Source organism: Sebastes umbrosus, chromosome 23, assembly GCF_015220745.1.
Source record: "Sebastes umbrosus isolate fSebUmb1 chromosome 23, fSebUmb1.pri, whole genome shotgun sequence".
Taxonomy (NCBI): domain Eukaryota; kingdom Metazoa; phylum Chordata; class Actinopteri; order Perciformes; family Sebastidae; genus Sebastes; species Sebastes umbrosus.
The window spans coordinates 17,279,973-17,304,466 of record NC_051291.1 but is presented as its reverse complement, the minus strand read 5'-3'; the positions used below and the strand labels follow the sequence as shown (position 1 = coordinate 17,304,466).

The window sequence follows — 24,494 nt, the reverse complement described above, 5'->3', positions numbered from 1 at the left end:
CACCACAACACCCCCCCGTCATCTCTCATATACTGTACTCAGACCTACAGTATGTATAGACTCTCACAGAGTGAAAGAGAGAGAGAGAGAGTCACACACAGCTTTACTTAATTACATGAAAACAGTACGGGTTTGATGACTACTAATTTCTTTAACACAGCGCAGCTCTTCTGCACAGCTAACGGCACCTCAAGTAAAGGTTGGAAACAGCAGTTGGCCTTTGGAGTTTTTACGGCAAGCAATTGTCAAACTGTGAAAACGGTATTGGCTAAAACACGCACACACGTAAACATGCGTGCACACACACACACACACACACACACAAAATCAATAATAGTGATTACCGGTTAGAAATAAATGAGATACCATAAATAAGAGTTACAACATATGTACTGTAAAATTGAGTCAGCACAGTAACAATCAGCCTGGATTCACAAACACCAGCGGTTAAATTGGTTAATTGTCATTCATTCCAGGAAGAATCACCAGTGAAATATCAATATTAGGGGCCCATAGGAAGTACAGCACAGTAATTAATTTAGTGGAGACTAAAGAGAAACATTTAAAATACTAAAATATCTAAAGCTTAGTCCAACAATTAATGACTTAAACAGTTGCTTTGATTGATGTATTAGCAACACGTTAGCCCTAACATGGCTGGTAAAATGGTTAGCTTGGTTAGCAATAAACTGATTGTAGAAAAATTCCAATCAACAGTTGCAAAACATATACTGTATATTAAAAAAGGTTTCTGACAAATGATGCTAAATGTTTGTTTTGGTGGCAATTTTGACAACATATTTTGCGTGGCAATATTGTATCGATACACGGACGTCAAGTATCAATCTTTTATTATATAAACTATGAATCTTTTAACAATCCGATTCCAATTTTGCAGTTGAAAAAAGTAATAAATCTTATCGCAATACTCAGCATATTGCAAAATGTTTAAAACTGCAATAAGATCGTACCGGGACTTAAGTATAGTGATAATATTGTATCGTGGGGCCTCTGGGGATTCCCACCCCTAATTGTTTTACTAAGAAGGTATTGAGCTTTTAAGGGGGGCGCGTTTTTTGGATGCTTTCTCGAGACTCAAGTGCAATCCGCATAGAAAGCATTATTTGAAACCTTTTTTTCGTCAATAACTCGCCCATCTCACGGAACAGACACTCTTCCATTTTATCATATGTATCAATCCACACTGCCTCCGAAACACAAGTCTATTTTTTTTCTCTGTGCTACAACTAGTGTAGTGTAATCTCCTTAGGCAGCTGTTTAGATCACACAAAGCTCCTGCTGTTAATATGCTATGAATTTATTATCAGTGTCTATAATGAGTGATCAAGGCTCTCCATTGTTGTCGGTTTCACTATAGGCAGATTCCTCCTGCCTGCTTGATGTGGATATCATGTAAGAGGTGTTGACGATTGGCTTTATCTACCTCAGGTCAAGCACATTGCCCAAAATTTGAATTTTCTCTTCAAACAAGTTGGAAGATGGCAGAGATGAAAAAACTCATACTCAAACAATGCTGCATCCATACTCTTCTATAGACGACTCCGGCTACTGCTTTGTGTGTTCCGATCTAGCGGTGCCACCATTACTGTGGGGGCAAGTCATTGTGACTCTTCTTTCTGCTAAGCGTGTTAACTTGTGACTTTCAGCCGAATGCGTCTGCAGTTGCTTGTTACGTTAACGATCGGCGTAGATAATAAACACAGATGAGTATGTATGTATGTATAATGTATTAAAGTCAAATTGAAGGCTTTTACAAGGACTCCTATATGTCCTGTTCGTGTTTTCAACAGCTGCCGTCACTACGAGCAACCACGACGCTTTCAGCTGAGAGTCAGTTAACGCGGTTAGTAGACACGTTTGTGATGTCGACCGATTAATGATGTTTACTTTGTTGTCATTAGGTTGCCCTAGTTAGAGCAACTAACATTATATTTCCAATAACAGCACTATGAGTTAATTTATTACGTGGGACCGCCGCAGCCCCGAGACGGTGCCTTTAGCCCCGAGACGTTGCCTTTAGACCAATGTTAGCTACGCTTGCTAAGCAGTTTCAACTTAGCCGACGTTACTTGTTTCACCATGTTAGGCTAACGTTAGGCAGCTGAGAACTGCTCAGGTTCTTCCCAAACTCCTAGACATTGTTGTCAAAAGTAACATTACATAGAAAGTAAAGATATAAGTAGAAAGTTGTACACTTCTTAGTACAGCTTGCATTCAAACGTGTGCATAATGTAGGGAGACGCCACCGCAGTAATGGCGATTTGTTTACTTCCGGTATCAATTTATTTATATCTCAGAGAGATAATGATTAACCAAGACTCAACTTTGACTGTACTAGGTCAGAGTTAATCACTACATGTTGCAATGACAGAGTCTGAACCATTGTCTGGATGGACCAACGAGAGCATTCACTCATGATCTACTTTATCATATTTGACACAACACAAAGTAAACTTTGCTTCCTGTTCCAGACCCCAGTGGCTCCCTCACACCTTGTGTGTGTTTTTTGTGTATGTGTTGTTAATGTTCCCCTGGTCTGAGCTGCTGTTTTTGTCATACATCATCTGTCTGTCTTACAGACAGCGAAACAGACAGATGGATACAAGGAACGATCCTAGAGATTTCTAGTAACCCAGGAGAAAAGCCAGATTGATCTTCTGTCTCTTTCCCAAATAGGAAATCTAATAATGCGAGTGTGTTTGTGTGCAGGTGTGCATGTGTTTGAAATCTGCAGGTACAGCAATGTTTTTTTGGAGATTTTGTTTTTGGTCTCGGAGGTAACCACCAGCTGGTAGAGCCTTTTTTTTTTATATAAATATTGACTCAATATATCCTCAAAAAGCTGGAGTAAGTTTTACAAGCACATAATTGGAATGTTCATTTCCATGACAACATTATTCAAATTATGAAAAGAGGTCCTGGATCCATCTCTGGAGAACGGTGATAATGACTCTTCTTCTGCTTTGTCTCCTCTCCTTTCCTTTCCTCTATTCAGTGATCCCTCAATGATGTCTAGTCAGGGTTCAGTCATACTGTTTTAACTGCTCTCTTAACTGACCTGTAAAACCATCACCGCTGACCCCTTTCTCTTCGGCTAACATGCTCGACTGGCTGCGGTTGAAAGTGTGACAGTGTGCGTGTACATGTGTGTCTATGTTTTTGTGTGTTCTCCATTGTGTTTATAGCGTGTGTGGTGGGCAGAAGATGTCGCTTGTGTGTTCATTCACCCAGAGTATATTTCTGACCTGTGTTTCTGTGACACACTCACCTTATTAAGTCCTTAGTAAATGCCAATAGACTCTCCTCTGTCTCCCTACCGTTTTTCTAAGGGCCTTGTTGCCCTTCTCCACAATTCAGTGCAACCAAGCAGTCACTTAAACACAATCAAATGACATCACGTCAGAAAGCAAGAAAAGCAAAGTGCAGATGTGTGAGTGTATTCCGAGTATTTACAGTCCTTCTCTCCAGCTATCTGACTATAAAACTCTAAAGGCCCACCGGCGGGCCCGGCCGCTAGTCTGTCTTTCAGAGGTTGTTGCGGGCGGAGTTTTCAAGCTAGAGTGAAGATACTGAAGATCTGAGATTAACAATTCGATGACCCGCCATGAGTGGGCTAGAGTGAAGATACTGGTATCATATGAAACTAGAAAAACATAAGAAATGCATTGGTACCATCCATGTCACGCTAGCTTGTCGGGAAGATCGCTAAATAACGCTACAAAGTTAGGCTAAATTTTGGCGAGGAAATACTGTCATGGCCATTTTCAAATGGTTCCCTTGACCTCTGACCTCAAGATATGTGAATGAAAATGGGTTCTATGGGTACCCACAAGTCTCCCCTCTACAGAAATACCCTACTTTATGATAATCACATGCAGTTTTTTGAATGCAGTATAAATGTGTTATTTTTACCTATGCTAAAATTGTGTATTTGAATATTTTGGCCTAATGGGGTCCCTAAACAAAATTGGGTATCACTATAAAGATGAGACTATGGATCCAATGAGCCCAATTGTATTAATATGTGATGATCTTAGTTTCCATAGTAGCCATTTTATTGTAGTGAGACCATTTTTTGAAACTTGACCTCACTGTATAAAAGTGACCTGTGTTGTCCTGTAGGATAATCACAGCCTCATGAAACTTTACAACCACAAACTACAGACCTAGATCATTCAGAGGATGGATGGCTTTCCTAGATAGATTGACAAAAAGGGGATTTCTTAGCAGTTTCCAGAACAGAAGTGCTCGCAATCCAATCATCGAAAAATGAAATTCTTGCAGAAATCTCCAAAAGTCAAACGTTTTTGATACAAAATCACAGCATGGCTTTTTCTATGGTGTTCCTCAAGGTCTGGTGTCTTAACGTGGTATTTTGGAGGGATTATTAATCAATTTGATCAATTCTCGTTTGGTAAAAAATTGTTAAATTTAGCACCAAATCTTTGTAACAAATGGTAGTAACCCAGAAATTGCTGCAACAATTTATGAGACATAATAAAGCATGAGAATGGCCATTATATACTTTATCATAATTTTCTACGCTCTTATACGCTTTCACAATTTATTTTAATTAATTAATTAATTTAGTAATTTTTATTTCTTATTAATGACTAGAACAATTTGACACACAGTGCTGAGCTGCAAATTAATCTTCAGGTTCCCAGCTTACTGATGATGTACACCACTTCTATGTGACATCTACTGTTGATCTGCTATCTCCTCCTAAAGACCCCCTGTATCCCACCCCTACAACTCTAAAAAAAAGAGGGCGGAATAGAAAGGGGTTAATCTGTCTTTCGAGTCAGGTGTTTGCCGTAGAAAAGCAATATTCATAACTCGTTTAGCTTTTAAAAAATGGCCACTGTTGCCTCATTGCATTGGCAAACTGCTATCTGAGTCTTCCTCTAATGAACAGCATGTGTTCCAGTGCATGCTCTGACTGCTGCAATATAGAGGCTATATGATTAGATGTATCAACCGGATAGTGTCTATTTGAGCCTCCCTCTCTCTCACTCATTGTTGCCTTTTGTAGTGGAAAGTGTAATTGAGATGGAGTAAAGACAAGCCACATGCTACTGATATCGCTCACTGGGTGCACAGGGGGAGGGATGGGAGGAAGGGCAAAAGAGAGATGAGGTGCACAACAAAGCCTGCTGCTGAGAGTAAGGAGTAAACCGACAAAGTCAGAGCATAGATAGGCAGACACATATGTGCACTTGGCAGCACGGTGGGGAGGAGGGATGATGCGTGTGGAGGGAGGGATGGAGGGAGGGAGGGAGGGAGGGAGGGATGAGTGAGGCAGTGGATGCGCAGCGTGATACCGACTGCATGAGAGGAGAAGATAGAGAGATGGGTGGAGAAGAAAGATAGAGGATAGACACGTAACATGCTATTGATACCTCCCTGGGAGTTGAGGAGGAGAAGCAAGAATAATTTCCAACATTCACATGTTTTTATCTAACGGAATATTCTGCTTTAATCCGTATTTGTTGGTGTTTAGCCTTTAAAAAACTGTGGTTTGCTCTCCCGTTTGCTGCACACAAAGGATGGGATTGACTTGTAATAACAGGGTGGTGTAGCAGCAATCTGACAGCACTAAAAATTACTTTTTTATTACCACTATAACAAAAATATAAAAGTAAGACAACAGTCATTCAAATCTTCATTCGAAAACCTCAACAGAAGTTATTCGGCACAGCTAGAGAGACAATCAGAGGAGCACTGGAAAGAGAAAGATCTGTTTGACCACCATTTAAAAAAAAAAAAATGAAAAGGAGAGATGAAGCAGAAATGACAGATACAAAGACAGAGGGAAGTTCAAAAGAATCGATTTGAAAAGAGAAGGAAGTGCATGAATGGTAGGCAGGGTGTTGCTTTTCACCGCAGGGTTGGAAAGCAAAGTGAGAGAAAGAGCAGACCTAAAACATCTCTACACAGTAGGGCCTAGTGGTTTATGTCTGCTGATTGACACTAACTGTATTCATCCTCTATGGTACATATTTGGGGGATACTTTGCAATACATGGCCAAAAAAACACTTGACTGTGGTAGTGTTGGTGTTTTTTTCTACCGACTGCCTTTACCAATTTACAGTGCTTTGTAAATCTGCTGCATGATTGTGTAGTTATGTTTGCAGTGCATTTACAATAATTTCAATACCTCGTATTGAGCTAGTTGCAGAAGTGCACAAGCAGCAAATTTTCTTCTGTACTTCATTGTCTTGCAACCTAGTAAACCAAGTAAAATAAAATAGTAGATAAAAATAACAATTCCATCATTTCTCAATGCTTGCTCTATTTTTGCATGCAGCGTTTGAGCACAGACACTGTTTTTTGTAATCTAATGAGTAGACATGACTGTGGTGCAGTTGGCAGTGGGTTTTTTGGATAATGAAAAATACATTACCAAGAGATTTTTGGGACATGTGCATCACCTCCTCTCCTTCACTGCACTTCATTCCACGTGCTCGAGACATGATCTGAGCAGCGCGGTGCAAGCTCAAATCACCATAATCCTTAACACCAAAATCGCTCTGCTGCATTATCGCCACTAACACACCCCTGCTGCACCTCTCCACCTACTTAAGTGCAGTCAAGTTCAGGGCATGTCACCCCAAATATCAAACGCTTGCAGACGAGAGAGAAACCTTTGTGTGTCTGTCAGAAATGTCACTTCGCCAGCGTAAAGCCCCTCCGTGCTCCGTCATGAAAATAGAGCCCTCTGATTCATGTATGTCTACGCAGCACTGCTTTAGATTATTTTATTTTTTTCTTGGCGTCTAAGCTTTTGGCAGTTAGCGCTGTGTCCATTGATGCTGGAAGAAGAAGAAGCCCAGACCAACAAGAGTACATGTCGATACACTGAAGAATACTTTTACATATCGATCTGGTGAAATCTATGCATGGATCTATGCATGGGGCAGAGTTGGCCAAAGCAATAGTGCATTCACAGCACCTGGCCAAAGAATGAGGCATTCAGGTGAAGAAAACAGCAGACTGTATTGGATTAGACCCGTTGAATGTGAATAGGTGACTGCTGATGAAGCTGATATTTGAAAATGTTGTTAACATCATTGAAAAAAACTGGATCAATTCGATGTAATTCAATTTGGTAACGTATTGATTCAACCCACCCATTTTGTTCTGTTCTATTTCATTTTCATTTTGGTAAGCATAGTAATAGACATATCGATTGTAAATGTCAGTCACATTTTTTAATGCTTGCAATGTTGCTCCAGCCCTGGGAGGATTTGTGAGGGACACCATGTGGTTTCATGCACAGTATAGTGAGGGGAAGTAGGTAGGGGGTGATCTACCGTAAACAGGATTGCATTAAGTATAGGGTATAGGATTATGGGTATGGACAGCCAACCATTGAAGTGGAGAGCAAATGAAAAGTCTGTGACGAGAGAATTATTTACTTAAAGAGAAATATTCCTTCATGTGAGGCATAATTCCTACAATACCATATGTGCTCATTGGGTGCCAATATATGCCTAGAATAGTAACATCCTATTTTTGCTCAAAATCCTCAAGATACAACCACCTACACTTTTCCAGCAGCTTTTCTAACCATAGACTGTATATAAGAAGTGCACGTTGTCACCATGACGTCAGCATTTTTTTGTGGACTGCCGTTTTGAAGCCTCGAGCTTGGCATTTTTTTGCCATCGCCATCTTGCTTTTTGGCTTTTGCCATCTTGTTTTTTTGCAACCAGAAGTTACACAAGATTGTAGAGCAATCAAACGCTAAATAAGACATTTTTAGGCGACCAAAATGTTACAATTAATGGCAGGGTTGACGATGTTATCCAGTATACACTATTTGTTATATTGGTTGAAATGGTCTTTACACCCCGACAGCGATTCATTACTTATGAGCTCTGAAAAAGGACTGTAAAAGAGCCGTCACCTGTAGCTGCTATAATCCTGTAAAAACTTCTACCAATCAATGCCTCGCAGTCCGCTTGGAAAGAACCAATCAGATGCTTCCCTGCTCGTACTCTACCCTTGGCGTGCACCAGCCTGAACTCAAAGAGCGTCGCCGCCGCAGGTTTACTGGAGAATAGGAGAGAAAACTCATCCAAAAGTAGCACTGCCGTGGTTACTTGTCATGAGGTAGCGTTGTTGAGTTGAGGTCCTCTCTCCGCTCTCTGTCTGTGAAGTAGTTACAATGCGGCGGTGCTTGTGCATGTGTGTGGGGGGGCGTTGCCTTGGAAGGAGCCCTGAGGGGAGGGAGTGGATTTAGACGGAGCTCCTCAGGCGATGCTACTTTCAAATTATGATAGCTTTCCAACATCGTCAACCCTATCTTTAACTTTCATGAACTGAAAACACGCTGTGAAAGGGTTAAATTTCTAAGACGAAAACAAGGGCAACTCCCACACTGGACAACGTGGTGGTAGCGACCTGTCAATCCTAAGGTAGCCACATACTAAAGCATCCCCTGCTTTATGGTGTATTTGACTCTAAATGGGACCATAATTTACTAAATGAACATTATGCTGTATCGAAGAAGACTTGAAACTAGCGATTGAGACCATAAACTCATGTTTACAATGTTTACCGAGGTAATAAATCAAGTTAGAAGTAGGCTCATTTTCTCATAGACTTCTATACAATCAGACTTCTTTTTGCAACCAGAGGAGTCGCCCCCTGCTGGCTGAATGCAGGTTTAAGGCACTTCAATATTGGCTTCACTTTTCAGACCCGGACGGTTTCTAACACTAAAAAAAATACACCACCCAAACAAAATATGACATCAAGGCACACGAATTTGACTCCACCACTTTATGGAGTCACACAAAAAATACCTGCGATCTTATTAGATAAATTCAGAGTAAATGTTTACCAAAAACAACCCAATAAATACATGTTTGCACGGCACCCGCCTCACATCCATATCTTCATCTTTGTTTGGAATGAGGGAGATATTGCCAATATTTGTCAAGCTCACACAGTGTTGCCGTCCCCCCCATCTAGCTGTAGTGAAACATTAGCATAGCACACAATAGCCTCTGTCAGTGTCAGGTGTGAGGGCCTGCTGCAGTGCACACACACAAAGACGTGCTCATATGCAGACAGGAATATACACAACCCGTAATGTATTCACAGGCAGCCAAGCCTTTTTCTTTTCATTGCCATTCAGACATCATGTTTGCCCACACAGATGCTATCGGCAGCAATAAGCCTGTGCGGTCATTGCTATTCAAAAACCATAATGTCGCCCATATATTCTGCTTATTGGCAGATTCTAATGGGAACGAATTACTGGCTGGAGTTTCTATGGACTGGCTGCTTGGGCGCATGTGTGCCATGTTGACTTATCGATGGAGTTCCTATTGAATATTTAATGTGTGTGCGAGCGTGTATTTAGTTTAACGCTGTAATTGTCACTTACGAATGACTACATTAACTTGCGATGCACAATTTTCATTTCACAGTCGGCTGTTTGCGCACTGCTGGGTGACTGATTCTGTTGATTTGGCAGAGATAAACATTGATGAACTGTTAAATAAAATGTGTGCGCTTGTGTGTGTACTCAAACACAACTGCTGGGAATTAAATTTCTGGCTTTTGTTGTGTTGCAGCCCGGCTGAATGACTGGTGGATCTCATTGTGGGGAGGACGGATACAGTTTGTTACTGCCTGGCGTGTATGTGTTTGTGAGAGACTGCTAGAATCATCAAGTACTTTGCCTGCGGAGTTATTTAACAGATGAAGATACCATGCTCCATTAGGTACTGTATACAGTACATGTAAAAAGAAAAAGTGTATATTTAGCAGCATTCACTGTTCTGTAAGTGCTGGAGAGAAAAACAGATTATAGGGTATTACATTATTTACTTGGTTTATTTACCTGTCATGACAAACAATTGTTCCATCCCACATGGGATTACAAGACACTGGTACATATCAAATTTAAAAAACATAAGACTTCAAGACCAAGAAAAAAAACCCTTTGAAATAATGTGTTTATGTGCAAAACTTGTCCATGAATAGCGCCAAACATTAACAACTAGGGCTATCAAAGTTAACACGATAACGATTAAACGCACATTTCTTTTAACGAAAACTAATATATTTTACGCATTAACACAACTTGCAATTTTTTGAGTTGTTTGGTTTCATCATATGAAACTAAAAAACCTAAGGAATCCATTGGTACCAACCATGTCATGTTATACTAGCTTGTCGCAAAGGAGGCTAAATAACGCTCCAAATTTACGCTAAATTTTGGCGAGGAAAAACTGCCATGGCCATTTTCAAAGGGGTCCCTTGACCTCTGACGTCAAGATATGTGAATAAAAATGGGTTCTATGGGTACCCACGAGTCTCCCCTTTACAGACATGCTTATGATATTCACATGCAGTTTGGGGCAAGTCATACTCAAGTCAGCACACTGACACACTGACAGCTGTTGTTGCCTGTTGGGCTTGAGTTTGCCATATTATGATTTGAGCATATTTGTATGCTAAATGCAGTACCTGTGAGGGTTTCTGGACAATATTTGTCATTGTTTTGTGTTGTTAATTGATCTCCAATCATACATATATACATACGTTTACATAAAGCAAGCATATTTGCCCACTAGATAGGAGTGCTAAATACTTAACAAATCTCCCTTTAAGGTACATTTTGAACAGATATAAAACAAATGTGATTAAGTTGTGATTAATTTACAATTAATCGCGATTAAGTATGGACAATCATGCGATCAATCGCATCGCATTGACAGCCCTAATATGTATATATTCCCGCAGTTTAGAATGTGGAAAAAAACCATTTGGAAGAGAAATTATTATATTTCTCCAAACTGGATATGCTAGGTCATCAGAAAGGTCACGGTAAAGGTCAGCAGTTTCACTGACATTTTTGGTTTTTCATTCATCCGTTTCACTGTCGGGAAGTGTGACGCCACGGCGACACATGGGGGAGATGGAACGGCATATCAGATCCTTGTTCATCCCCAGCGCGTGTGTTTGAAGTGTGTTTGAAGTGTGTTTGAAGTGTGTAAGCTCGTTCTTTTATGTGTGTGAGTGAGCGTACTTCTGTATTTCTAGTATTTTCTCTTATCTGCATCTGTACATGTTTTCTTCTGTTTGAAGACATACATGTAATATATCTTTTTTTATGCTTGCTCTATATCTGTATGAGTGTGTGTGTATGTGTGTGTGTGTCATTCCACATGTGAGATCCTTCATCCCCAGATAAGACGTGGACTGGAGGACAGCAGGGCATCCCAGCTTGGGGAGTAACGGGCATCAGCAGGGATCTGACGCTCTGTCGCTGTGTGTGTGTGTGTGTGTGTGTGTGTGTGTGTGTGTGTGTGTGTGTGTGTGTGTGTGTGTGTGTGTGTGTGTGTGTGTGTGTGTGTGTGTGTGTGTGTGTGTGTGTGTGTGTGTGTGTGTGTGTGTGTGTCAAAAAACAGCAATGCTACAACACATATATTCACACTCACACACACACACATGCACGCTCATAGCCCCGGTCTGAGGGCACTGCTGTAATTGGATGTCTGATTACTGTCAGATAGTGTGTGTAGGAGAGAGAGAGAGAGAGAGGAGAGAAAACAGCAGAGAAATGAAAGAAAATTCTTCTCTCAGTGAAAACGAGAGAATGTTAGCAACAGTAGAGTAGAGGAGAGAGAGAAAGAGAGAGAGATGGGGGGGAGTAGCAGACAGAGAAGTGGTCATGTTCTCTCTTTGTGATCTCTGAGCTTAACGTTGACCTTGTGCTTTTTTATCTGTGGTCTGACATCCAATCATCCCTTGCTTATCTCCCCCCCCCCACATCGCCTTATTCTCCACATCTTTTCATCTTTCCATCCTTTTTCCTCATTTCTTCCCTCCCATCTTCTCATCCCCCCTGATTTTCCTCCCATGTTTCCTATCTCTTTCCATCTACCACTTAACCTTCACTTCCTCCCTCCCTTCTCTCCACATATTTCCTCTCATCTGTCCCACCGACAATCCCCCACCATCCAGCAGAAAGCCAGTGGGATTAATCTGATTGATTGGGAGTATTGGCGATGCGTGACAGGTGGCAGAAGGTCAGGCGACTCAATGGCGACTTTAACTGACTTACCTCCTGCCTGAGGACTCGCAGAACTAATCTTGAGTTGCACTTGTCGACTCTCACAACAGTACTGAGAGTAAACTCTTAATTTGAAAGGCTACTGGACCTGAAATGTTTGTCCATCTGTGTGTAAACGAAGGGGCAAGGCTGTCAGTCGGAGGCGTTTGTGTTGTTTTTTTTGTCTTGTATAAGGTATGACAGCCAGAACACACTGGGCACGTCAGCAGCGCATGGCGGAACCTGTTGTTGGCTGCATGTCTTGCCTATTTTTACCACGAGCCGCGCACGGTTCACGGCAACAACAGACAGTGAAAATGATCTTTTGACCGTATACTGACATCATACCATCAACATTATTAGAGTGTCAATGTCTATATATCTGTAGAATATGTCACAGACATGAAAAAAAAGTAAAGCTTTATTTTTAAATCAACACTCCCTGCTTCCGTTTCAAAATAAAAGCCATCAGGTGTTTTTCTTGCTGTGGAAAAAATTCCTTAATTTTTTAACACAAGGCTTTTATTCTGAAATATTTACAGGACAGTAAGAAATGCAGCGACTTGCATGGCTCCATGAATGAATAAAGTACTGGGTTTTAATTGTGGATTATTACTATCATTTACAAATTACCATACGCTTCTCAACCTTTTTCTGTCCAACATATATATAAATGACATTTATAATTAAATGAAAACGCCATAATGAAAGGCAAACTCGATGTAGAAAGAAAGAGCTGGCAGCAACAGCCCAGCAGCAGAGACGTTGCCAGTGTGGACACCACATGGGTGAGACACGAAGTAGTTCGGTGAGGCAGCCGTCCCGCACCGCTCATGTGGGCAGTGTGTCCCGGACATAAGAGTAACATTTCTGCAGAAGTATAATTCCCTCTTTATACAGTTCATCATGTACTAGACGGTGAAGACAGACAGGCACCCAGACCACATTATGTTGTTTTATTTCCAAGTTATAGAAAAGCAAAGAAAGCTCCATTGAGGAATAGCTCAAATATGTGTGCTGCATGGTTAACAAAATGGTTCAGATATAGCCGTTACTGGAGTCTCATGTGGATTATTGGTGCACTACAGCTTGCTGTAACTAAGTCCACCTCAGAGTATCTCCTTTATGCTCCTTTTATAGCCACTAGGTGGGCAAAATTAATTAATATGGCTGTTGTAGAAGCTAGATATTCAATGTAGTCTTCATTGTGTCAAGAAGTATTTACACTTTCATTTATATATTTATTTATTTAGATATTTGATAATGAAACTCCGGTACTAGCATCTATTTTTTAACAACATTCATAACATTTACTCGTGCTTTATCTATTTTCCCTCTGCACACAAGCATTGAGATTTAAGTTCAAATACTTGTATGTATAATATTTTTTTCTCAGAAAAAAGCAGTGTCTGAGTACTACGAACCAATACTAGTTGCATGTCTGATATGTTAGAAAGGTTGGACAACCAAAGAGGCTGGTTTGTGTACAAGCAAGTTCTCTTTTGTTCTCTCATGCACATCCACCAGACACACACGCACGCACGCACGCACGCACGCACGCACGCACGCACGCACGCACGCACGCACGCACGCACACACACACACACACACACAAGGTCTCCATGCAGTAGGTGTCCCCAGTAGTATGTCTCCCCTCAGAACTGAGCAAGTGCTGACTTCAGCTAGACTGCTCGACTCCTGTGGTGAAGATAGACCTGCCACCTCGCCAACCGCACACACACACGCACACACACACACACACACACACACACACACACACACACACACACACACACACACACACACACACACACACATGCACACACACGCGCGCGCTTGCTGTGGGACGGCGGGCAAAGTGAGACGTTAAAAGGCCAAGATCTTCTGTCTGTCTCTGTCTCTTTCTCGGTCTTGCTCACTCACTCTCTGTCTCCCCTGTGTGTGTTTTGTCTTCCTCTTCTTTCACTTTCCCCACTCAAACCTCCAAATCCTCCCCCTGTCATTCAGACTCACTATGTCCTTGCATCTCCCTCTCCTGCACACACACATACACACACACGCACACACACACACAGGAATAATGAAAGATGTCTATGTCTGTACGAGGTCCAATCTGTTCTCCCGGTGCAGTTTTTAGATATCTGAATACTGGAGAGCGGCGCAGCCTGTCTATGTATAAAATAAAGATGGAGCAAAAGTCAAAGTCCTGCTTTTTAATTCAATTATTCCGCCGAGCTGCTGCTGCTCTGCAACTTTATCCCAGAGAGGTAGATTATATTGACATTCAAATTTTGCTCCTATTTTTAGCTGTCAAAGTGACATTACAGTTCTCATCAGCCTCTGTGCTAATGGATAAAAAAAAGTCAGGATGGAATAACTGAACCACACTGTATCTAGTACTGATACATGATTTAGGATGTCTACAATAGCTTATTTGATAAATAATGCAGATGTACAAGTCGGCATCTACAATGGCCGCCGTGGCTATTACTTTCAATAATGCAAGTGCAACGCAGATGGATGATAAGGGTTATTTGCTATGGTTACTACTGTAATATTAATGTGAAAGATTGGAGTGCCATGTACTACACATTTACTTCCATGTTTTCTTTTGTACTGACATTTATCACGTTCTGTCTACTTTGCACAGAGAGGATAAATAGTCATATTTTCCTATGCGGCATACCAAAAAACTCAGAACTATTGGTCCTTTTATGGACCACCAACAAACCTAAACACTACCCTGCAAAAACAACAACTTTTAGTCCACCTATTTAGCATTTATAAGCAGTAGACATTTAATAAATAGTTTGTAACACTTTCAATGTAGTTGTAAGCAGATATAATACATTTTTAAGTGCTTATTCACTTTTTAACTTATTATTGTAATGATTTGATTTGTAACCAACTATGTCATGTCAGCTTGTCGGGAAGAACGCTAAATAACCCCAGAGTTATGCTAAATTTTGGCAAGGAAAAACTGGCATGGCCATTTTCAAAGGGGTCCCTTGACCTCTGACCTCAAGATATGTGAATGAAAACTCTGAGATGAACAGAGTGAAAACTGTTTCTTATTAGATTAAACAGATGTTGACAAACTGCATAATTTGCAGTTGAAAAAAGTTAATAAATCATAATATGTTGCAATATATCTTATCGCAATATTCAGCATATCGCAGAATGTTTAAAAGCACAATAAGATTGTATTGTGACTTAAGTATCATGATAGATAGATAGATAGATAGATAGATAGATAGATAGATAGATAGATAGATAGATGTACTTTATTGATCCCAAATTGGGAAATTATTGTGTTACAGCAGCAGATTATCCAGACAATGCACAGGAACAGTAAATACACAATCAATATACATATCAACACTAGAGATAATATCTATAGTATACACAATATATTAGAAAACCCTATAAATATACCAGACTACTACAACTAGCTTAGAACACATAAAATAACAACAACACACTATATACAATAGCAAAGTGTTCAATGACATACTATATATTAGTGATGATAAGATCATATCGTGGGGCCTCTGGTGATTCCCAGCCCTAATTTTAAGTGTTATTAATATACAGGATTTGTCCACAACCACAACTTCTCCAATGAAGACATATTTTATATATTTGCAACTGTGTTTTTCTATCATTTATTATCTGTTTATACACCAGTCTCCACTTATGGGTGCTCAGATGGAGAAGTTACAGTTGTTGACAAATGCATTAATAAACACTCATATCTGCTTACAGTACAACTACGATATAGTTTGTTAAAATGAATTTGTTAAATGTGTATTTATTGCTTTTGAATGCTAAATAGCGGGATTTGAAAGTGTCCCCCAAATGGGGCATTTGGGAATAAAACAAAGAAGTTAATAAACCACTGCAGTATTAATGCAGAATCGAGGATAGGAGGAATGTCTGGAATTATAATAATCACACAAAGTAGATGCAGACTGAAGGATAACTCCAGTGGCCATCACTGTATTATTAAAATCTGCTCTAATGTACTGAGGCTACAATTTGAATTAACTTTTTTAGAGAGATACCACAAATTATTGTATTTTCTGTGAGCACCACTTGAAACGTTTTATTATGTGCACAGTAGATCATCGCAAATATGCAATATCCACTTGCTGATGCAAACTGCTGCCTCGGTTTATACTCTGATAACTCACGGCGCCGCGGAGGCATCGCTCATAATTTTATCTCCGTGTGTGTCCACGCCGCGCTAATCGAACAAACATTTACCAAAAGTGCATTCAATTTTCTGTAAACTGAAACGACTTTGCCCATTTCCCCCCCTCATCGCCCTTATCAGTGTTTCATTATCAGCAAATTATAAGCAATTTCAAGCTTAAGTCCATTATGGGCTCACAAATTTCCCCCTCAGGCTTGTGTTCAGGTCTGAGCAGCAGCTTTTTCGGGTTCGGGTTAGGACCGTCTTACATTTCCAAGCCCATTTGAGGCTCTGAGGCCTCTGTCCTTTAAGGCATATTTTAATGGGAGGATGTAAATTTCCTGGGACAGCGTTTCCGTGGGTGTTGTCAATGATTCATTAGCGAGCCCGAGGTGGAGTTTCACTCGGTAGCGAAAAACTGCAGAACACAATATTTACCGCACCACATCATCCGAACCCGAGCAAAAGGAGGGGGGAAAAAGCCAGCGTGTGTGTTGTGCACATAGTTACTGGAGTGCACACAAAAACGCACATCGTTGAGCACAGACAAATTCACACAAGCATGCGTAACACACACATTCACACACACATATAAATCAGTGACTTCAAAGGCCCAAGCTGCAGCGCCCCCGAGCCATGAACAAAGCATAGAGAGGCAGAGGGCAACTTTTAATTTTAAAGCAGCGCTAATGAGGTTTGGAGAGAAAGAAAGTGTCGAAATCAGTGAGTGCATGTGTTTGCTGTATGTTTGTGTAAGAAGTCTCCAATAGTAACACTTCACTGGCTGGTATTTCTATGGGGATGAATGCAAGTGGGCGGTTTTTTTTTAATCAAAGAAATCAAAGCTGAAGGAAGAAATTAATTTCCTCTTGTGTGGGCACATAGAACCTCATTTTTGATCCAAGCATATTGAATGTTGTGCTAATAGTAGCAATTGACAAGGTGTGTGTGTGTGTGTGTATGTTTGAGACACACATACTTTAGAGAAAAGACAGCGAGGTTGGCGACACAGCTATATCTTAATGGAATAATCTTTAAAGTCAGGGACTTTGAATTCACAACCTTCCTTTCATTTTATTCAACACTCACATCTAACATAAAAATATGCATACGGGCACATAAACACACACACACACACACACACACACACTCCATTACCAGCGGCATAACGGCAGCTCGCTTTAAAGTTACTCAGATTACTCATCCTGCTTAGCAGGAAACCACATTAATGTCTCTGTGTGTATGTCCAAGCCGCACTGCCGGTATAACTACATTATCGGATGCACGAGTGTATCAGTGAGTGTGTGGGGTACTCCTGCAGTGTTGAATAGATAGTTTGTGCAGCAGGGTGTGGAGTGATGCAAAACGAAGATTTAGAGGAAAATGGAAAGGAGTAGTAGGAGAAACAGATGACATATGGGATTACCGTGAAGCAGAAGATGATTATTGCAGCTGATAAAAATCTGCCAATAGTGGTGGTGCAAGAATGAGTCCTTAAAACCTGGAAATGAGTTAGCATTGTGGCACTTCTGGTTCTCTTGTCTCAAAGTCAATGGGTTTTTAGTAGGGCTGGGACGATTCACCCATCTCCCGATTCGATATTATCACGATAATTGGGTGCCGATTCGATAGGTATTGCGATTTTTGTTAACTTTTTTAGCACTAGACCATAGGAAAAAGTTGAATCATACACTGATAGGGACTTTTACTTTGGAAAATATCTAAATTAAAACATTAAGAATGTTTGATTTTCAGTAGTCAGAGATGTCCTGAAGTCAAATATATTAGTCATTGTCAGGTATTATTTTTTATTTCTTTTCCCGCAACCCCAAAATCAAAGATTAAAGACATTTCCCTCACAAATTAGTTTTGATCTACGATATAAAATAAGTCAGTAAATATTCCATTAGTGAATTTTGAAGCTTTTACGTCTTTTAAAAAGGCTGTCGCTAACAAGTGGATAAATGAGACTACTAAACGTCATCACGCCAACTCGTCCGCCTTTACAGCCTCGTTTTATATACTCACGTTCACGCGACCGTGGTGTAGTTTGTTTATAGCCTAACGTTAACTTTTTACGTATGGTGATTGCATTCACACTTCAAAAATCATAAAAAATGTGTTAATTTGTGACGATTATCTCTCTGAACAAAACCTGTGTAGTAAAAAAGCTTATTTCCTGCAATAATACAATAATTGGCTTTTTGTTGAGGAATCCCATGGCGATTCTAACTTCCTGGTTGGCCAACCAAAACACGTCATCCCTGCACCACTCTGTCTCATCCAGGACATGAACGAGTGAAGTACAAGTTGTTGCATGTATTTCTCCAAGTTTTTTAAATTTCCAATTTTGACTGAGAAAGTTTGGCGTCATTAATTGTTCACTTCTATGATATTGTAAAATTGAATTCCAAGGAAATAGGAGATGTAGCCTACTCCCCAAAAAGTTTGACAAGCTAAATGTGAGAAGAAAAATGACGGCAACAAGATACTACGCAGCAGCACCCTCCCATTCATGTCACTGTGGGTTAATAGATGAAATGATGTAGAGAGAGAGAGAGGAGAGTGTGCGAGGGAAGCAGACTGTTAATTAAACGTTGAGACAGCGGCGTTTCCAGTCCTGAAACAGATTGAATTTAATCTCTAAACAGAATGGAGTTAATTACAGACTATAAGGGTTTCGTTCGGGGGAGCGCTGGATGCACTTAACATCGAATTTATCATCACTACTTGCACCCTACGTCTTTTTTTAGCAGCTGGGGACAGACAGTTGCAAATGCGCACTCACACACACACACACACACACACACACACACACAGATGTACACATAAACAGACACAAGGAATTAGGATTCAGTCGCGTTCCATTCCACGTTGAAGCCTCAATAATCAGGTTATTAGAGATAAACCGAGCGCTCGGTGTGTTGCTGCTCTGCCGACGTAGAGCCTATAATTCAATTAGCCCGTTGTACATGATCGCGCAACAATTGCTGAATTGCGTAATAAACTGGCTATTGTCGTGATCCAATACAGCTGGGACCATTCTTTTATTTGTGAAGTAAATAAAGAGAATTTCTAACTGGTCTCACATTAGTATGCCGGGTGTGTGATATGTGATATGATGCCTCTAAACAATTATCCAGTTGGTACACATTCAGCCAAATTCTGAGGCTGCAGGTTGTGTTTTTGGGGGTCTGGGAGATGTGAGACGGTTCTGTCCATAATAAGTGATGGTGCAGATGATGGTGGAAATTGATTAAACAGCTTTTCACTCTGATATCTCTAAATCTAGCGACTCATTTAAACAGTATCTGAAAATCAGGGACTAGGGATGTCACAAGAACCGATACTTCGGTACTAAGTCGATGCCCAAATTCTGTAAGCGTAACAGTGTTTGTTTTCTACAGTACCACAGGTACCAGGGATCAGGGCTTGAGATTAACGTTATCCAGTCAACCCAGGGACGTTAGAAAATGTCCCTGATAATTTTACATGGTGAGCAACAATTGTGTTAAAAACGGCAGGAGGAGAGCTAGTAACGTTTGGCTAAACAACAGAGCTAAAGTATAGAGGTTGCATTGAGGTACATTATAGGACTGACCTGAATGCTTGAAAGCTTTGACTATTTCCATGGTAATCGACCTCCAAAGTATTCGAATGCTTTGTTTCTAATTATTTTTTATAGATAAGTATGCAATGATAATGTATAAATCCCCAAATACCCCATGAAATAAGGAATAATCCCACAAAAATTATTCATTATTCATATTCAGTGCAGCGGCAATCTTCCGGCACTGAAACAGGGGAGATCGCCAAAGACAGAAAAACATGTCAGCCTGCTTTGCTGCACTGCGAAGCGAAGCTTTGAATACTTTTGAATATTTCTCACCGAAGTTTCGAAGCCCAAAAAATTGTAATCGGGACAGCCCTAGTACATTATGATGTGTTCAAGCTCTATTCAGTGAAAAATTATCATTGGGCGAAGGTAAATTATAACGTTATGTTGATGCATTCAAATGTAATCTTGTAAAATTAGTTTTTTGGCGAGAAAAAATCAGGGATTAATAATTAAAAAACAGTATGCAAATGGTAATAAAGGAGTGTATATTGAAGTACGTTGGCTTTATTGTTTTCTTTTTCTTTTTTACCTTGGTATAGAAACCCAAAAATTGGGTATCAGGAATTGTGGAGTTTCACTGGTATTGGTATCGACTACCAAATTTCTGGTATTGTGACATGATTGACATGCTTGCTGCAAAATCCTGCGTTTACTGTTCCATTTATTCACATGATGATGAGCATGTGATGTCATCAGCAGCTGTTTCTGCCCATCAGATGTGGGTTACAGAAAGCTTTCACACCTCGTCAGGTACCTGAGGTGTAGGTTTTTAACCCAGACCTTTTTTAACCACTGAAATCAATACCAGCGTTTGTAGCTCCCTGAAACACTTTTTCCACATCTGACCAAAACATTTCTTCTCGTACGAGGAGCTCTTCACTCAGCCTCAACAGGCAACACAAAAGCACTTGCCTTTAAAAATAGCTTTCGGTATTATTGTTTACTAGACTTTTGTCATCCGTCTGTCTTTTTCTTTCCATTTCTAGTTTGCGGCGTGAAGCCAATCCTCCGCCTGGAGTGTTGTGATGTTTGAGGGTTTTGATGTTAAATCTCTCTTCCAAAAAGCCCCCTTTTTATTTAACAACTTTTTGCTTTCAACTAGACGTTCGGTGAGTGATTTGAAAAAAAAAAATAGAAGAGAAAAAGATGTTTCTCCTGACCCAACCTCGCAGCTTTTTCCTTTCAACGGAGCGGCGAAAGTGCGCACTAATAACCGGCGCTCGCTTTTAACGAGCTGCTGTTTTGGCACCATCAAAGACGTTTTTTTTTTGGTTAGCAGTTGAATTTGGCTGCGACACTGATGGTCTGGTGTGTCTCAGAGTGTGTAAACACCTACACACAGACGCACAGATATAATTCAATATTGTCTTTATCTGTGAAGTGTGTTCTCCATTGGGACAGTTATTGATGATGGGAGCGAGGCTATAAAACAAAGAATGATTTAATCACTTTTATACTGGTCCAAGGACAGTGGTAGAGAGAATGCAAACATCAGCACTTATGTGTGTGTGTGTGTGTGTGTGTGTACACATTGCATGCCTTGTTTCCTCAGAATTTACTATCTGTGTGTACGTATACAACTTCCAACTTCCAAGTCTGTAGTGTGTAGATGGGGGTGCAGATTTTGTCACTCTGATTATCCTTGAGAGACTTTTAATTCGAGGCTAATGAGTATTTGTTTTGCCAGTCATGCACGCTGGTATGTGTGTGTGTGCATCTGCATGGGAATGAATGTACAGTATGTGTGTGTGATTAAGGGGAGTGATATAGTGAAAGCGACAGACTGTACAGATGTTCAATAAATGGGCTGGAACAGGCAGGGAGGAGAGGAGACATCATTCACTCTCTCTCTCACACACATACACACACACACACAGACAAATGATCAAATTTAACACACACAAAACGATATGGATGCACTCAAGTCTTATTGTCCGCAAGGATAAAGCAAAATGTGTAACAATAACATAATCCTCACACACACCTTTACACCTTGAGCTGGGCTAATGATGTAATGAAGCAGAGCTAATTAACAGAACGGTGCTTAAATATAGAGTCTGGATTAGTGCAAAGCAGTATGGGATGTTGGATTATCTGTGTGTGTTTGTGTGTGTGAGAGAAGAATAGAGAGAGTGTGTGAGAGTCATTCAAAAAAAAATCTGTTTCTCCCCCCCCTGTATTTCCAGGGTTGAACAGGAACTATTTGAATGTGTGTGAGCGAAGGCAGAGAGCGAGGGAAAAGAACAAGGTCAACAAATACCTCCCTCATTATCACACATTGTGAGTGTAATAGCTAATATTGCTGTGACTGCTATTCTTGTCGTCCTCCACAATAGGAAATGAAGTGTGCGTGTGAAGTGGGTACAGAGAGGATGTTTCCTGGCACACAGTGCTCAGTGACGTGGCTTTGAATCATAATGTCGCCCCATTCATCTTTCTGTCTTGTTGTTTTCCTGTTGCGATCAACACCTCTTACTTTCACTGTAATTTCAACTTCACCTTTCGGCGTATTATCTAACTTTCTCTTCGCTCCCTTCCATCCTGTCCTCAATTGCTATATCTCAAACTCTTCGCCTCTTCCAGACTATTCATCTCCTCCTCCTCCCTCTTCCTCTTCCACTCTTTCTCTTCCTTCCTTTCCTACAACTCGTTTTCTTCTCCACGTCCATCATCCCTGCTCCCTTCTCTCCCAACCTTTTCCTTTCTTTTATTTCCCCGCTCCAGTGCTCTACCTTGTTTTTCCTCTACATCCTCCATACCTTGTCTCATCACACCCGACACTCAGACTCTTTGTTTCATAATCTATCTCTTTTGGTATGAATGTTTAATATGGCAATCTGTGATCCTCAATGCTTGTCTTATTGCTTGTTGCTGTGGTGTTTTGGCGTTCCCCAAAATCACTTGGCCAGTATTAATACATCCTGTGGTTTGGATTTTCTTGCTGCTAGACTAATATCTATAAACAGATATCTGCATAATATGAGTGCAGAATCTGTAGGTAATGAGACAAGATTTTGGTATCAGCCTTCTGGTTTCCGTTTGTAGTCTGAATAAAGTAGTATTGACCAATCACATTTGAGCAGGCTTTGGTTGAATGCAGGTAAACAGTCCGTGTGGAGAGCGAAAGAGGCGGAATGCATTGGACGAAATTAAATCTAGGTGCCCACCGGCTATCGTCTGACGATGATGTAGCTTTTTATGGGTTTAAAATTAGCTTGCAAACTCCCTTCTGCATCTCAAATTGCTAATCGGACTGTAAACAATGAGCAGAGCACTGCAAAGGAAGTCTTGGCCCGGATATCCGCTGGAACCGTAGAAATACCCCCAAAGGGTTATCGCCGTCAGAACAATAGCCGATGGATTCCGAGATTGCTGTTCGACTGAACATCAAGTTATTCTTCTATTTAACTCAAAATGCTGATGCAGCTGGAAGTGTAAAACCACATCACTTCCATGAACCAGAGGAAGTGTTTATAGCCAAGTTTAGAACACAGCTTAATAAACTGGGTATAGGCCCAATCTAGGGAGTGAAAATATGAATGATGAATACAAAATGAATAAATGTCCCCCTCTCTCTCTCTTTCTCTCTGTCCCAGGTGGTGTGTGTATCGCCCAGTCCTTGAAGATCCCCAGGGAGCCCAGGACGGGGGAGTTTGACAAGATCATCAGACGCCTGCTGGAGACCTCCAATGCCAGGGCCGTCATCATGTTCGCTAATGAGGACGACATACGGTACGTGCCACGCACTTAAACAAGCGGCCCCCTCTGCCACTGCTCATCATTTTTCTGCTGCCTTCACTTTTACATACGGTTTAGTGACATGTTCTGCTGACTTTTTCGGCTTATTCAATAATAATACCCTCATGCCACTTACAGTTAAAGGGACCGTTTGTAACTTCTTACACGTATAAATCACCCGGGTCGGTGTCCCATGCTCGCTCGCATATGCGCGCTCGCGTGTGGCTACGCTGTTCAGACTCAGGCTCCAACACAAACTACACGGAAGCACCAAAACCGCAAAGTTCTATCTAGTGAAGCCCGTCTTGCAAAACAGTGTTGGCCACGGTCGTAGTACGCGGGGGAGACCGTAGCTTTGGCCTCCAGGGCCGGAGTCTCTGCTGTACTCTGCTCCTCTGCCTGCTTGCCTTCACTCACAGCTTGCTCCACCTCACGTTCATGCGCGCACACTACACACTGCAGAGGACTTCGTAGCTCTGAGAATATCTAGTGAATATACTTTGGACGTTTGTGCAGAAATAACTGCTGCAGCTCCTCCAGACCAACAGAGGTTTCCCGTGTCTTGTGAAGTGACGGGGCTCCGCAGCGAGAAACGTTATCGTCTCCAACCGGGTGCCGGTGTCTCCCTCCCACCGCGGTCGGGAGGCTGAAGCAGGAAAATCCAACACTAGGATCAGCAGTGATTCATGGAGAGACCTTCGTCTGGTCAGCTAACATTACTGCCAAGCAGCTGAAATATAGAGTGATATTGTGATTTTAGCTGACGTGTGTCGCCTCACTGTTTTGACCGATGCTCGTTCATGTCTATTAGAGCGAGCAAGCGCGAGCCCGACGCTGACTTTCG

The 24,494-nt window shown here is 41.0% G+C and overlaps 1 protein-coding gene across 11 annotated transcripts in view; it reads left to right on the top strand.

Moving 5' to 3' along the window:
* The window catches only part of grm8a (glutamate receptor, metabotropic 8a), a 367,732-nt gene that overhangs the window by 162,306 nt on the left and 180,932 nt on the right, over positions 1–24,494 (top strand). For all 11 annotated transcript variants that reach the window (XR_005205480.1, XR_005205481.1, XR_005205479.1 and 8 more), the window contains exon 3: positions 23,509–23,644. Coding sequence is in view for 7 of the 11 variants with exons in the window: in XM_037760310.1 (XP_037616238.1) it covers positions 23,509–23,644 (136 nt within the window). In the remaining 4 variants the exon portion in view is untranslated. The remainder of the gene's footprint in view (positions 1–23,508; positions 23,645–24,494) is intronic.